This window comes from Cyprinus carpio, chromosome A12, assembly GCF_018340385.1.
Source record: "Cyprinus carpio isolate SPL01 chromosome A12, ASM1834038v1, whole genome shotgun sequence".
In the NCBI taxonomy this organism is placed as follows: domain Eukaryota; kingdom Metazoa; phylum Chordata; class Actinopteri; order Cypriniformes; family Cyprinidae; genus Cyprinus; species Cyprinus carpio.
In genome coordinates this window covers 13,653,766-13,668,410 of record NC_056583.1, presented here as the reverse complement: position 1 = coordinate 13,668,410, position 14,645 = coordinate 13,653,766, and the positions used below count along the sequence as shown (strand labels likewise).

At 35.8% G+C, this 14,645-nt stretch overlaps 1 protein-coding gene across 1 annotated transcript; it reads left to right on the top strand.

Annotated features, from left to right (window-relative positions):
* Nucleotides 1–10,723: 10,723 nt before the first annotated feature.
* LOC109099713 (mRNA decay activator protein ZFP36L2-A-like) lies at nt 10,724–14,046 on the top strand. The gene is made up of 2 exons (XM_042767674.1): nt 10,724–10,965; nt 11,617–14,046. Exons 1-2 carry the CDS (start codon nt 10,924–10,926, stop codon nt 12,715–12,717), a joined length of 1,143 nt encoding a protein of 380 aa, XP_042623608.1. The 5' UTR covers nt 10,724–10,923; the 3' UTR covers nt 12,718–14,046.
* Nucleotides 14,047–14,645: the final 599 nt, after the last annotated feature.

Below are 14,645 nucleotides of genomic sequence, written 5' to 3'. Positions count from 1 at the left end.
TGCTAATAATTGCATTAAATAAGCTGTTCTAGGGCTAACTAAATGACACGTAACCACAGAAATCTTTATTTAGTAGATAAATGATCACATATTCTGCCAATCTCTCCTGTTCCTGCCTGTCATATCCCTTCTGTTTGGCCGTCTTAACACTTCTGTGTGACTGCGACTCAGACAGTAATGGGAGAATGTTTTGAGCATTTCACACACTCATAGAGCCTAGGCGTTGCGTTCTTAGGTGGCGTAGCCATTAGCCTTGCTGACAACCAGCAGACCTGTCACCACTGTTTAATGTGCCTCACTGGGCATGTTTGTGTGGGGGAGTTTGTGTGCAGACACAGCAATGGGCATTTCTGAGGAGGAGTCTAGGCTGAAGCAGCATGCAAACCCACAGGCTGAGGGTTAATAGCATCTGCGCCTATTCTGCCACCTCCAGACGTCAGGAACATGCACCGTCACCCACTCAGCTCAGAGGGTCATGTACAGAGTGCTGGATGCCGCTTTTTGACAATGTCAGCACCGATTTAAATGAAATTCTGCATGCGCTAATTGAGTGATCTCTAACCATCCACTCAAAAAACTTGGGCAGAGCTCCAGCAGTCCGTTCATCTTCCTCAGCGGTGGAGCTCTGGCATGTCCCTCTTTACTGTTTAATGACCCTCTGATAGAGCATGACCATGCCCAACAGCAAACAAAAGCAAGAGCTTTAAAACCCAGCATGACCCACATGTTGCCCCACTCTGTGCCTGCTTTCATTGTTCTGGCAGGAGAAAGAAGCCGGGCTTCATTTGCATAATAAATGGGAATGAAACAGCTCAAGAGTGTGCCGCTCCTCACCGCAAAACAGTGCCTGTTACAGCACCATGCATATATATATATATATATATATATATATATATATATATATATATATATATATATATATATATATATATATATATATATATATATATATATATATATATATATATATATAGTAGGCCTATATAAAAGGAAAGTGATCACACTAAGTTTTATTATATTTTAAATTATTAAAAACGTTGCGCTGACAAATGGGTAAAACCTTGTTGTTTGAAGGAAACCTGCAAAAATCAGTAAAGAAGATGATCCTTAATGTCTTTTAATATCATATAATGATTCTTGTTTTAATTAAGCCTGAAAAGATTATTATTATTATTTTATAAGAACTGTTGTTATACTGAATGACATTTTAGTTGGTGTCTTCTGTAAATCATGTTAAAAATGTATGATAGTCATTCTTTTTCGCTCAAAAAAAAAAAAACTAAAATCAAACAAGACACATTCTAATGTATGGAACACAAACAAACAAACAAAAAAAAAATTAAATTGTATTAAAATTTTATTATGATGCTTGAAAACCCCTTTTGATCTTTGACACACACAAATATATATCACTCTAATTTAAAAATCTACACTGGAGCTGTAGTCTCGTCTTTGACAGCAGCACAATTTCAGGTGCAAAATGGCAAGGTTAAACGTCTCTTCAGTTGTATTTGGTTGCCAGGCAGTGGTGAAAACATTCCTGAAAACAGCCATTCAGAAGTACCCCAGATATTATGGCTCATGATGACATGTTTTGTCAGATTGGGCCCTTTTATTTGATGTATGAATTATGTTTCTTGCAGGCCTTATAACATGTAGTCAAATGGGTCAGTTAAAGAGAGATCATTCCTTTCATTCAGGCAGGGGACTAATTAAGGATACAGATCACTATTTATTTTGAAACCCATATTTATAATTGAAACTCATATTTGAATGGTGCTGACATACACTAATTTTTCTCATTAGCGGAGTTTAATTGTTGTACAGCATTTAGGTGGTTTTGTGTGCTTGTGTGGGCTTTAGATCCTCACAGACAATGTGCTAGAGCTGGGATTACATTTGTGTCACGCCAAGATTATTCTCCTTGCCTTATCCTTGCATAAATATGATTATTATTGTCATTGTCATTTTGTGTTATTCCTGTTTATAGTGCGATTAAGTCCAGTCTTATTAATGAAAAACTCATCGGATGTCAGCTCCTGCTCATGCAGGATAAGAAAATATTTATGAGACAGAGCTGGGAAAGGTCCCTGAGAGATTTGTGATGTTTAAATACATGCCAGGCCTGAATAATTCTGTCTCCATGGGTCAGAGATTCAAGTTTACAAGATAGCTATCATGGGCGTCTCAGGACAGGGTTGTACAGACTAAAGCCACACTTCTGCAGATCATGCTCTCTGTCCATGCATTCATGGTGGAATTCTGTTCTTTCGCATCAGAAAGCTGAGCAGACCAGTCCTACATAACAGTATTCATTTTATCCAAAGTGTGTGTGTTTATACGTGTTTGAATATCCATTAGATATGGAATAGTTTGCAAAAAACAAAAATGTTTTTATATAGTTTATATTTGTATTTATATATTATACATTTTATATATTATATTATATACAAATTATATTATAAATTTTTTTAATAACTTCTAACTTTATTTTAATTATATGATGTGTGTGTACATAGTGATACAGTATCTAATATTATTTTTATTAACAGTTTTATATATATATATATATATATATATATATATATATATATATATATATATATATATATATATATATATACACTGTATATTCTAAACAGTTATATATATATTTTAATATACAGTACACACACATAAATTGTGTGTTTGTGCCGCAAACCAGTGGTGTATTTATTTATGTGTGTGCAGATTTAAGTTTAATTTGAGCAACAACAACATTGTTGAAGGAGTCTTAATTTGCACCAGTTTAATTTGTAAAGTGCCAGTGATTCCCATGATCCTCATCTCTTGTGGTTCTCATCACTGATTGCTCAAACCCTTATTTGGCTTCTTCTTATAAGAATATCAGACCCTCTGCTATAAAAAGACACTTGAGGCATTATCGTCTTATAAAACGGATTCAGAAACAAATTAAAAATTGTCATGTCTAATCTTCTTTGACCAAAAGTACCAAGTGCAAGTGGTACATGTTCTTAAATCTGTGGCCTGATCCAAGTTGTTTACAGCGCTAAGCCTCAGGAGGGATCTGGTTGCTCATAAATCTGGGGCTCTGATTATGTCGCTGCGCAGACGAGACATTAAGCCACACTCTCATTTTCACTTCTTCCTGACCAGGAGACATACATTTAGGTCAAATATATAGCCTTTTTGCTCTTGCACATATAACATTATATACCTGTCTAATGCACAAACGCAAACACTGCAGGGAATTGTAAAAATCTGTCAATATAGAGCACAATGTATACTGTATAATTTGAAGGAATTGTTCTGTGTTTATATTTTACAGGCGTTTACTAGTATTTCGATTTTTACACTTCATTGTATTGTGATTAACCAAAATGTCTGAAAAATTAATGGATAATGTCCCTATTAATGAGATACTAGAACTTCTGTTATTTTACGAGTTTATTTTTTTTTTACAGTGTTTTGATTTTACAGTATTTTAAATTTATGCACAAACAACGTTTTATATAGTTTTGATGTTTAATAAGTACTAGCAAAATGACTACTGAAGAAACCTGAAGTCCAAATCTAACAAAAATCAAGGCCAAAAAGTAAAAGAAACATTGAATAAACCACCAAATAACATTTTTTGAAATGGTAGATCATTACAGCAACATTACAGAGCATTGTAAGACTGTCTAGCACTCTTTTTAGCGTAGTATTGTCTTTAACAATATAATTGCAAATAATATAATAATGTGCAAATAATATTTTTAAAATCTAATATTTTTCAAACTTTCTTTGACATGAATTTAATATTTGTTTGATATGGAAACATTTTGTCTTCATTTCATACATGGTACCTATTAAAAATGTAATAATTAATCATATTATTTATTAAATAATTATCCATTTTAAATTATAGAAATATATTTTTTATTTTTTTCAATTTATCAAGTAACACTGTATTACATCTTATCGTTCAGTGTTATAACAGATATTATGTCTTTTGATAAATGAGCAGATATTGTTCTTAAAATCAAATGTCTTCAACATTTTTTTTTTTTACTTTAATTGTTTGATATCTTAATGGATGAGTTGAATTTTTTCAAATGATTTTGAAAGACATGGTGTCCATAATTCATTTAGTATGTGGTGTGCATGCTGCATATGTGTGTTTGTTTGCATGTGTATTCATGTATCTGCATATGGAAGTCATGTTAAGCGACCCTATTTTAATTAGTGGACAGGATAAACAAACGTTTGACACACAGTGCACCCCAGATCTGCTCTTTTTTTAAGTGCTCTGAAGAAGCAGTTGAACTGAGCAGCACAGGGGCTTAGTGACTGATTACAGATTGTTGATGGCATCCAGAGCCCGTTGGAACACACGAGTCAAGTGGCCTGGCAGCAGGATGAGATTTTTTTCTTGGGATTGTGTGGAATTATACTGAGTATTAATTCAGGTCCCTGCAGGATTCTGTGGGAGGCGACGGCTAGCTGGTCGTTACGGTGATGATAAGGATAAGGAGCAGCTGCTGATGCTCAGTTCAGCAACCAGATTAATCTGCTGAGACTCTGTATTAAAAAAATAAGGCACAGAGCAAGTTTGATTGAGACTTACGCTTAAGGAAAAATGAAGGGATCTGGATGCTTCATGTAAGGGGGGTGGGGGGAGATGGGATGAATCCAGAGCACTGGATATATCTCTAGTTTCATCATGAAAAAACACTCCCTAATCTATATTTGAGTTGTACTGGATCTTTATCTGGGAAAGATTATTCCTTCCATGATATTTAAGTTAAATAACACACTGTATATGGTTTTGTAGTGTTCCCTATAAGCAGCTTGGCAACTGCTTAGCTGAGGAATGTGTTACTGGAGCAAGCTCTGCTCATATTTAGAGGATGGCAAATGACACAAAAAGAATGAAAATGGCAGTGGAGGAATTTATTTTTTGTTTTGTTTTTAATATAATTTTGAACACAATCTCAGTTTATTAAATTAACATTTTGGTCTCAGTACAAGTTTGTGGCATAATGTTGATTTCCACAAAAAATGAATGTTCACTTTTACCTCCTTTTATTTAAAAAACAAACAAACAACTTGGTTAGGACCTACAATGGAAGCATGGGGCAGATTAATAATTGTTAAAAAGCTTGAAAAGAAAACCACATAAATTATTTTAAAGGAATAGTTTAAAGGAAAATTTGATTAAATTTTACTCACCCTCAGGCCATCCAACATGTAGATGAGTTTGTTCTTTACTAGAACAGATTTTGAGAAATTTAACATTACATCACTTGCTCACCAGTGGATCCTCTGTCCTCTATCCATAATATTCTCTCTCCAGTGAAAAAGTTGTCTTATCTAAATCGGGAGAGAAATATGCACAGACCAAGCACTGTTTATGTTAAAACAGTCCCAAACAGTGCTAAACAAATTTGCTGGTGGATTTTGAGAGGACAACAGGGGATGGACTTTTCTGTTTGAACTCTCATTCTGACGGCACCCATTCACTGCAAAGTATTCGTTGGTGAGCAAGTAATGTAATGCTATATTTCTCAAAAGCTGTTTTAGATGAAGAAATAAACTCCTCTATGTCTTGGATGACCTGAGGGTGAGTAAAATTTAATCCAGTTTTCATTTTTGGGGTGAACTATAACTTGAAGGTGACAAGACAATGGCATAAATCTAAAATGACTGTAAAATTATTTAAACAACAGTACAACCTTAAGCATATAGACCACACAGGCATAAATGTCTCACTACCCTCCTTCACTATTTTTCGAGCACCCCATCCCCTCTCGCAGCTATGAATATTGAATTGAAACGCTAATGACAACATGTTTGCATTGTTGTGACTGCTCGTTCTCAATTATTTACTGGTGGACTCTTAACGTGATCACGTTGGGCTACAGACCAGCGCACAGCCTTTCCCTCAGTCAGCTCAACTCTGCCACGTCACCTTGACTGTGTCATTACAGCTTAGGCGCAGACGGGGGTCAGAGTTCACTTTGCCAGGTTGCGTGAGTTTACGAGGAGGTGAGGTCCAATCAAGCATGAGACAGCTTTTCACATCCAGTGTCCGTTAGGGCGTCTCAGCCAACCAGCTCCCGCGCCCTGTGCATTAATCTACTCAGCAGCTTTAATGCATCAAATGAAAGTTTTATGTGCCGACTTGTCAGCAAATAGTCATTGCTTTTAAGGCACAAATAAGGCCTTAAATAAATCAGGGTGTGCTTTGGTTTGTACTCTTTTAAATTGTTTACTGTATATTGTGAGATATTTTTCCCACATCAACTCGAGATGTTTCTTCAAACTCATTTATGACCAAAACCACAATGTGCACATTGTGTCCAAAATTCTGAAACCATTTTGAATTAGGGATGTCTAATTTAAACTTGGTAATTAAAAATATAATTCCAAAAAATGTAAGACTAATATAATATTATTATATCATTATTATTATTTGAAGAAATATTCATAAATATTATAGTTTTATTATCATTCTTATAAAATATATTTTATTATAATTACATTATACATTATTGCATTATTATTATTATCATTATTATTACTTATTAGGGTTTTAAAAATGGTAAAGGAAAGAATATTATTTTTATTGTAATTATTATTCATTGATATTATTATACTTGTATTTATTAAATAAATATTTCAGATTCTTCACTATTTCAAAGTAATACATTTTTGGGGTCATGATACATTTAAAACCAAGAAAATTATTATATTATTTTTGTAAATAATATTCATTGATATCAAATATATATTTAACAAATATTTCAGATTATTTGTAGGTAATAGTCTTTTAACAGAGATTTAGGATTTCTAAAAATAGCATAAAAAGAAAGTATACTATGAAATTAATATAATTGTATTTCTATTTATTTAATAAATATTTCAGATTCTGCACATCTATCTCTAGGTAACTAATCAAAAAGCAATTATGTGACACTGATCATATGAACTCATTTGTACAGACGGTCAGATCGCAAGATGCCATTAGTTAAATCTGAGTTACAAACCAAATAAGGTTTACCTTTCAAATAGTAAAGACAATGCAAGATGTTCTCATAAATTAGTTTTTAACATGTTTCACTAAATTGTGAAGACTGAAATGTGGCCATCACAAGTATAGCCATTTTGATGTAAGATATGGCCATACTGCCCTCTGGTGACCTGTATAATATTGGCACACAGATAAAACAGAATCAACACTGTAATGATAGGACAGCAAACAAATAATTCATTCAAAATCTACCTGTTACATTGACTCTTAAATGCATTATACTGCCAAACTAAGGGTTAAATTGTCAACTTGTAGCTGCAGGCACACTTTTTTGTCATTAATTATACACATTTTAACTCTTCCTATTATTACACTATAATACCACAAAGCTTAATTAGCTGGTATAGTCTCACTCATTAGATTACTGATGTATATTATGTATGTCCTTTTTAATGAAGTACATACTTTTGTACTATGTGGAAAGAAGGAACTGCTGTGCAAGTCCTATTTCATCAGCAGGGGGCAGTGTAGTTCCAGCCATGACCTTGCTGGGATGCCGGAGCCTATTCCAATTCCAAACCTCTCATGCTATAGGCGGGAAAACCCCTTGGATGAATGAACAGTCCATCACAGGACCATCCATGACGTGTCATGTTGAAATGACAACTGAGATTTTATGAATGACAGTATAAGTGATCAAGCAGTTGCATATTATTATTTTCTCATTAAACATCACAAATAATAACAATAAAACGATGATTTTATGTCACCACAATATCATCAAATTATGCTACAGTAAGGACAGCTCTCACACTTTTAGATTTAGAAGTGGTTCAACTACCTTGATGACTGCCAGTTAAATGATGTGCATACAGATTTTTCCTCATCTCTCGTGTTGATGTATCCAGGGAACAGCTCGGAGCTGGGCATGCTTTGGGGTGTGGTGATGGTGTGCTCGATGGGGATGTCCAGGGCACCTCCTTCGGCTAGTGTAATGAAAGGCTGCCGGGATGTGGCTAGGCCAATAGGGCACGCTGAAGCCCAGAATACCAACTCTGTGGCATGACAAGGTGGGAGGAAAATCACCAGCTGAGGAATGACTCCCAAAATGTAATCTGAAAACAAAGGTGGATGAATAAGTTTATTAGTATAAATTGACAAAATTCAATACTAGAAAACTGTAATACAAGTTAAAATGAGAAAAACATATTTTTATAACATTTTCCAACTGTTTAACATTTTTTATTTAATTTTTCCCATATTTATCATTAAAATGACATGAAGTACGGCTAAAACAAAATGCAATAAAATGCTAAAAGAAAATTGTCTTACAAGTGAAAATGACTGTCAAAATGACAAAATATATTTTTGTTATTATGTGTTTTAAATTTTTTAATTTTCTTTGTTAAATATTTCTTTGTTTATTATTTAAAATGTTTCACATTTACCATAAAATTGACATGAAATCCAGCTAAAAACAATTCTATAAAATGCTAATTAAAAATTCTCTTGAGGGAAAATGACAGTGTGACATACTTTTTTTATAATGTGTTTTCCTCCTTTTTAATATTCTTTGCTAATTATTTTCTTATTTAATATTTAAATATTTACTATAATAAAACTGACGTGAAATCTGGCTACAGAGTACCTTAAATGAACCTTAAGGTCAACTTAAGAAAAAAAAAATGGCTAAAAAAGAATATTGCAACAGAGGAGACGCCTCTGACGATAATAACACACAGGAGCAAGTTATGCTTAGTAGCAAGCTAGCGGAGCAGACCGACCGAAACCGGTCTCATCTCCGTCAGGCCCTGGGTGCTGCAGCAGATGGAAGCTGGGGTTAAATTCAGCTCTGGGTGTAACCGTACTTAAACACGCAGAGCAGACCTCAAACATGGCTTCTGGATGCTATATGACCTATAGGGAAGATCCTGGGGCAACACTACCTTCAATGAGACATCAATGGTCCATATTCAGCAAAGAATACACACAACATGAACCTCCAGCAGACATCAGCAGCATCATCTTCAAACAATCAGTGTGACTCGACACAGCAACAATACAGATAGAGAAAGAATGTTTAACATGTGTTGTCATGGAAGACAAGAAGTGTACCCTTATGGGCCGTCCTCTCTACCTAGTGGTTGCCTTGGACACACATTGTGGACATCACAAAGGAGCCAGTGTACAGTTCTGTGCAGACGCCTTGGCAGCCGCTCTGGCCATAGTAGCGATGTTCCCTCTCTGTGCAATGATGTAATGTTTTGGAATGATTGGAGCAGCTCAGCAAGAACCGGAGTCAGTGTAATGGATGAGTGGTTTCTGTGGACAGAATTTTGCTTGAGAGTTTTCTTCTTCTTCTATTATTATTATTGTTATTTTTATTTATTTATTTTTTGGTGGGCTGATTCAGTTGTCCATGGACCATGTCAGATCTAAGGCTTGCACTCTGCGTGTTATTTAAATCTAAATAGAAGGTTTGTATAGCCAAGAACTGCATCTACTATGATTAGTGTTCTTCCAATTTCCTATCCACTATATGAGCAGTTAATCTTTTATAGTTTATATTCACAAGTAGAATCACGCAAAATGAGATGGCCCTGTAAACCATGTAACATATTACATAATACATGGATCTCCTCATCCTACATTTGGGATGCCACTGTGGTGATGACTGCTAAGAGAAACTGACAATTTAATATCATGGGAATTTCACATGGACTGAATTTAAATAGCCACTGATTTAGGATCCCACAAACAGAGCTTGTACTAGGCAGCTCTCCTTTCCATGAGTCAATGCATTTAGTGTGGAAACAAATAATGCTTTTACTCAAGGAATTTATTATGCATACATTTAACCAGTTGGGCAGACAAAATTTTAACCAATTATGAATATAATAGAATGGGTTTACATTAATAATAGTAAGAAATGTTTCCTGAGCAAATAATAATCATATTAGAATGATTTCTGAAGTATCATGTGACACTGAAGAGTGAAGTAATGGCTGCTAAAAATTCGTCTTTGTTATAACAAGAATACATTACATTTTAAAATATATTAACATAGAAAACAGCTATTTTCAAATTGTAATACTATTTCACAATATTATTGTTTTACAGTAGTTTTGATCAAATACAAACAAACTTTGAGAGAATGAGCCTTCTTTCAGAAGCATACAAAAATCTAAAACTGCACACATCTTAATTTTTGACTTAAACTCCACATAAAAAGAGTTAATATATTCCAAAAATTCATTATAAGGTCAGATCACATTTCAACACAGGGGGCACTGTAGAGGCTGCAAGTCCTGAAAAGAATGTCCCAAATATAAAGGAGATATCCATTCCAAAATATGCAAGGCTGAGAGGTTCTCCAAGACAGGATTGAGAACCACTATAATTGGCTATGCAAAAATCTGTAAACAATATGCAATCAGAGGTGCATTACTCATATGTGTGCAATTTTGGAAGTAGCTTAGATAGAAATACTATTTAAAATTCAGTTTTAAAAAGGAAGACTCTAGTGTCAGACCTCCTGCGGGGAACTAGAGGAGTAGGAGAGGAGAATCGGATTTCAAGCTGAGTTGATTTTTTTTGCGCGCTGAAGCTGATGAAGTCTAGAGGGAGGAGTTATCGAAACCACGTGACGGAGAGGGCGGGGCTTCACACTGTTGAAACTTTGTCGAGCTCCGCCCATCAGCAGCTGCAACGCATTTATACACATGTGCAAACTTTACCCCTGTATGACACTCCCCAAAACCTGTGGGGCTCAACTCCAAAGAACTCCAGCGTCTTTCCGACTCCTTTTGAAGAGGCAAACCCCATTCAGCCGTGGATTTCTCTGAGTACACGAGGATCCTTCTCGGTCCGAAAACTTTTTCCCCCTAAGCTGGAAGTCGCTTTAGAAAATGTCTACTTCGGTGCTGTCTTCCATATATGATTTCGACAGGGTAAGAGTTTATATTTTACCTATATTCACTTCTGCTGCTTTATTTTCGCAGCTTATCTTATTATTTTGTTTATCTTGGTTTGTTTTGTCGATTTATCCGCGCTGGCAAACTTGTTACGTGAGAGCTCGTTGTTTACTCGCTAGTCTTCTTGTAACTCGTTTCGTTTGACCCTCTGTAACTCAGTGTTTTTATTTTATTTTATTTTTTTTTGCATCCACACATATGTATGCTACAATTTAAGGTAGTTTTTGAAATGTATTTCTTAGATACAAATGGTAAATGTCAAGTTACAATGAGGGGTGTTGTGAAAACCTTCTTCAGTAGTGATATAAGCATCAATCGAAAAGCTTGATTGTATGTTTTGTGGATGAATTTGTATTTAACTACACATTTAAAATAATAGAATGCAGCACTCATTCATTTTAAACCTCTTATCTAAAATATAAACCATCTGAACTCCAGACAGCATATAAAATTGAAAAACAAATACAGAAGTGCATAAACCATAAGGTCCGTCATCATGTCATATTTTTATACATATTTAAAACGTATACATAAAGATTCCATTAATATCAATTTAAACAAGAGCTTGCTGATACAGATCATACTAGACATCCATGCTTAGGAATTCCGTTTTTTTTTTTTTTTCAGGAAAAAGTCCCAAATTCAAATGCAGTCTATCTCCAGAATATGCTGGAAAAGAGGAATGCCGGGGTCCCATTTGCTGCTTCCAATACCAACAGCAACAGGTCTTTTAGTTATTTCAGGAGTAACTCAACAAACCACATGGACTTCAACATGAGCAACAGGCTCCAGATCGGTTTCGAGAGCTCGACACCTGCCTTCATGAATAAAGAAAACAAGTACAGAGACCGTGCGTTCAGTGACACAGGAGAATGCAGTCAACAACTTCAGGAAATCCTTCAACAAAAGCCCGGCTCTCAGCTCAACTTGACCCGCTACAAAACCGAACTTTGCAGGCCTTATGAGGAAAACGGCTCGTGCAAGTATGGGGAAAAGTGTCAGTTCGCTCACGGCTATCACGAACTGAGAAACCTGTCTCGCCACCCGAAGTACAAGACGGAGCCATGTCGCACATTCCACACTATAGGTTTCTGCCCATACGGCCCCCGCTGCCACTTCATTCACAACGCAGATGAGCGAAGAGCTGCTACGAGTAACTCTCAACCAAAGATCAGCAGGGAGATTGGGGTCCTGGAAGAGAAAGAGTCATCAAACCCATTCCTAAGACCAAGGGAAAGACCAAAGCTACACCACAGCCTGAGTTTTTCCGGCTTCTCCAGCTCCTGCAGCAATGAGTCCGCTTTGATTGACAACCCAACATCACGCACGCCCCCACCACTCAACTGCACGCTCACTCCCAGCTCACCCTGTCTGAACGCGTTCATGTTCCCCGATCAGGATCTTAAGGCTTTTCTTGCACCCATCATCCCTCAGACCCAAAGTGCTTTTACCCATCAGACCAGCGGTGGCTTGTATGGTAACATCCAGACCAGCGCTTGCCCCCCATCGCCGCCTTTCAAGATGAACCATTTGCCCGCCATGCATTCACTTTCAGAGTCTCCAGTGTTCGATTCTCCACCAAGCCCGCCGGATTCCCTCTCAGATCCCGAGGGATACCTGAGCGGCTCTTGCTGTTCCTCCGGCACAATCAGCGGCTCGGAGTCGCCCAGTATGGACGCAAATAGACGTTTGCCAATCTTCAGCAGGCTGTCGATTTCAGACGATTGACTTGGTATTATTGTTATAGCCTTTTATCTAAATAGTGCCAACATGAGTTTCAGGTCAAATATCAGTCTCAGCCGTGGGTTATCTCTATGTGTTTGTCTCATGATTGAGATCTGATTATATTATAATTCTTCTTATTAATTTTTCCTTACAATGACATACCAAGATGATGGCTTCAACAGTCTAGAAAAAGGCCTATTTAGAAGTAACTTGGGAAAACATTCCATAAGTTTGGAAAGTGTGAGAGCACAAGAACTGGGACTCGTAGGTTGGTCATGGAGTGTCACTGCAGATTATTTTTTTTTTTTTTTTTTTTTTTTTTTTTAACTGTGTGGTATCAATGCATTTTGCATCATACTTTGAAATCTATTTAACTTATTTATTGTCATGTGAAAGTATAGCCTTCAAGGATAAATTGAGTCTATATGGTATTTATCAGATCTAAAGCAATACACTTATATTCCTGTTTAAATAGTGATCATCAATATTAATCTGGAATCTGTTGGGTTTGTCTCAATAATATATTTTTGTTAACTTGTTTATTTTACTGTAAATAATTTAAGATTGTATGCTATTTATTTCAGTTTTTGTTTACTGTGTTTGTGTGTGTGTGTCTATATAAATTAATATTAAAAAGTGGGAGAGTCTGATGAGGTCACGCTGTGATTTCTTGTGCGGGAGGGAGGGAAGTGGCAGAGGATCTGTGGACATTTGTAGAATATAGAAGGTCTTTCTGGCCATAAAGAACTAACTGACTTCACACCTACAAGTATGACTGTTTCTCTTTTCCCAAGGGTAATGACAACCAAAAAAAAATCTATTTGCACACAGTTGTGTGAAGATTGCAGTCTAGTGCCAGAGAATGTAGCACTCTCCTATCTAGAGGTTAATAACTAGCTAATATGTGCCTGCTGGGGTTGAAGATACCACATAGTTTAACCTAATTAAAACAATTGCTTTGGTGTATCTCTAAAGCCAATCGAACTGAATGTAGCTCATAGATCAAGATGTCTTTTTTTATGGTGACTGAGATGCTATTTATTTTCTACTTTTAGAACATTTGAACGCACCATTCCTAATAAAATATATTCTGCCTTTCAACTGTGCTTCTCTAGACATGCTGACTGGGGATATTAAGTTTAGTAGATAGTTAATAATTATTAATTAATTTTTAGATGAAGTAAAACAACACTGAATGTAATGAGTAATCATCAGCTGGAGTTGGAGTATGAATACAAAGTGTGCAGAGTAAACTTGTACTGTATGTTGTTTTTAAAAAAATATATATATTTTTCCCATAGAACTTCTAATAAAGGCATTTTTTTAACAAGATCTGGATGTTTGGAGAGTTTTTTTATTTGATTAATGGTGAAATATAAGAGTTGCTAATGTTTAGGACCAGTTTTATTCATGCAATGTCCTGTAACTTATTGTCTACTCTCTATTCTAGTCTGTTTTCCTGCCCTCCTGCTTTTCTTTCATGGAAAAATAGCTACATTAATGTCCTAGCATTTGGTCTCCTCATGCAGAATGTTCAATAGAGGCCTGGTTTGAGTGAATGGCAGAAAGTGAAGGGAGGGAGGGGGGCCTTGCACAGCGATCTTTGGGAGGTAGTTTATAGACCCTCCTTGTTAGAAGTGCAAAAATGTCCAGTGGAGCAAGTCAAAGGAATCTTCACTGAAATTAACTATAGGTTTATACAAATGTATTCAGTATCATATAAAAACAACTTAAAGACCCTTCTGCAGTTGAAATTCTCAGTACTTATCATAAAAAATGCAATTAGGAAAACACAGGCAGACATGTGTATCGGTGTTAAGGGTATGCTTGTGAAAGGCATTTGCAAATATTTACATACTAAAAACTGTTTAACTTGTGCTTCTCACAAGCATTTGTATGATAAGGTTGATGAATGTTAAATGATTGCATTA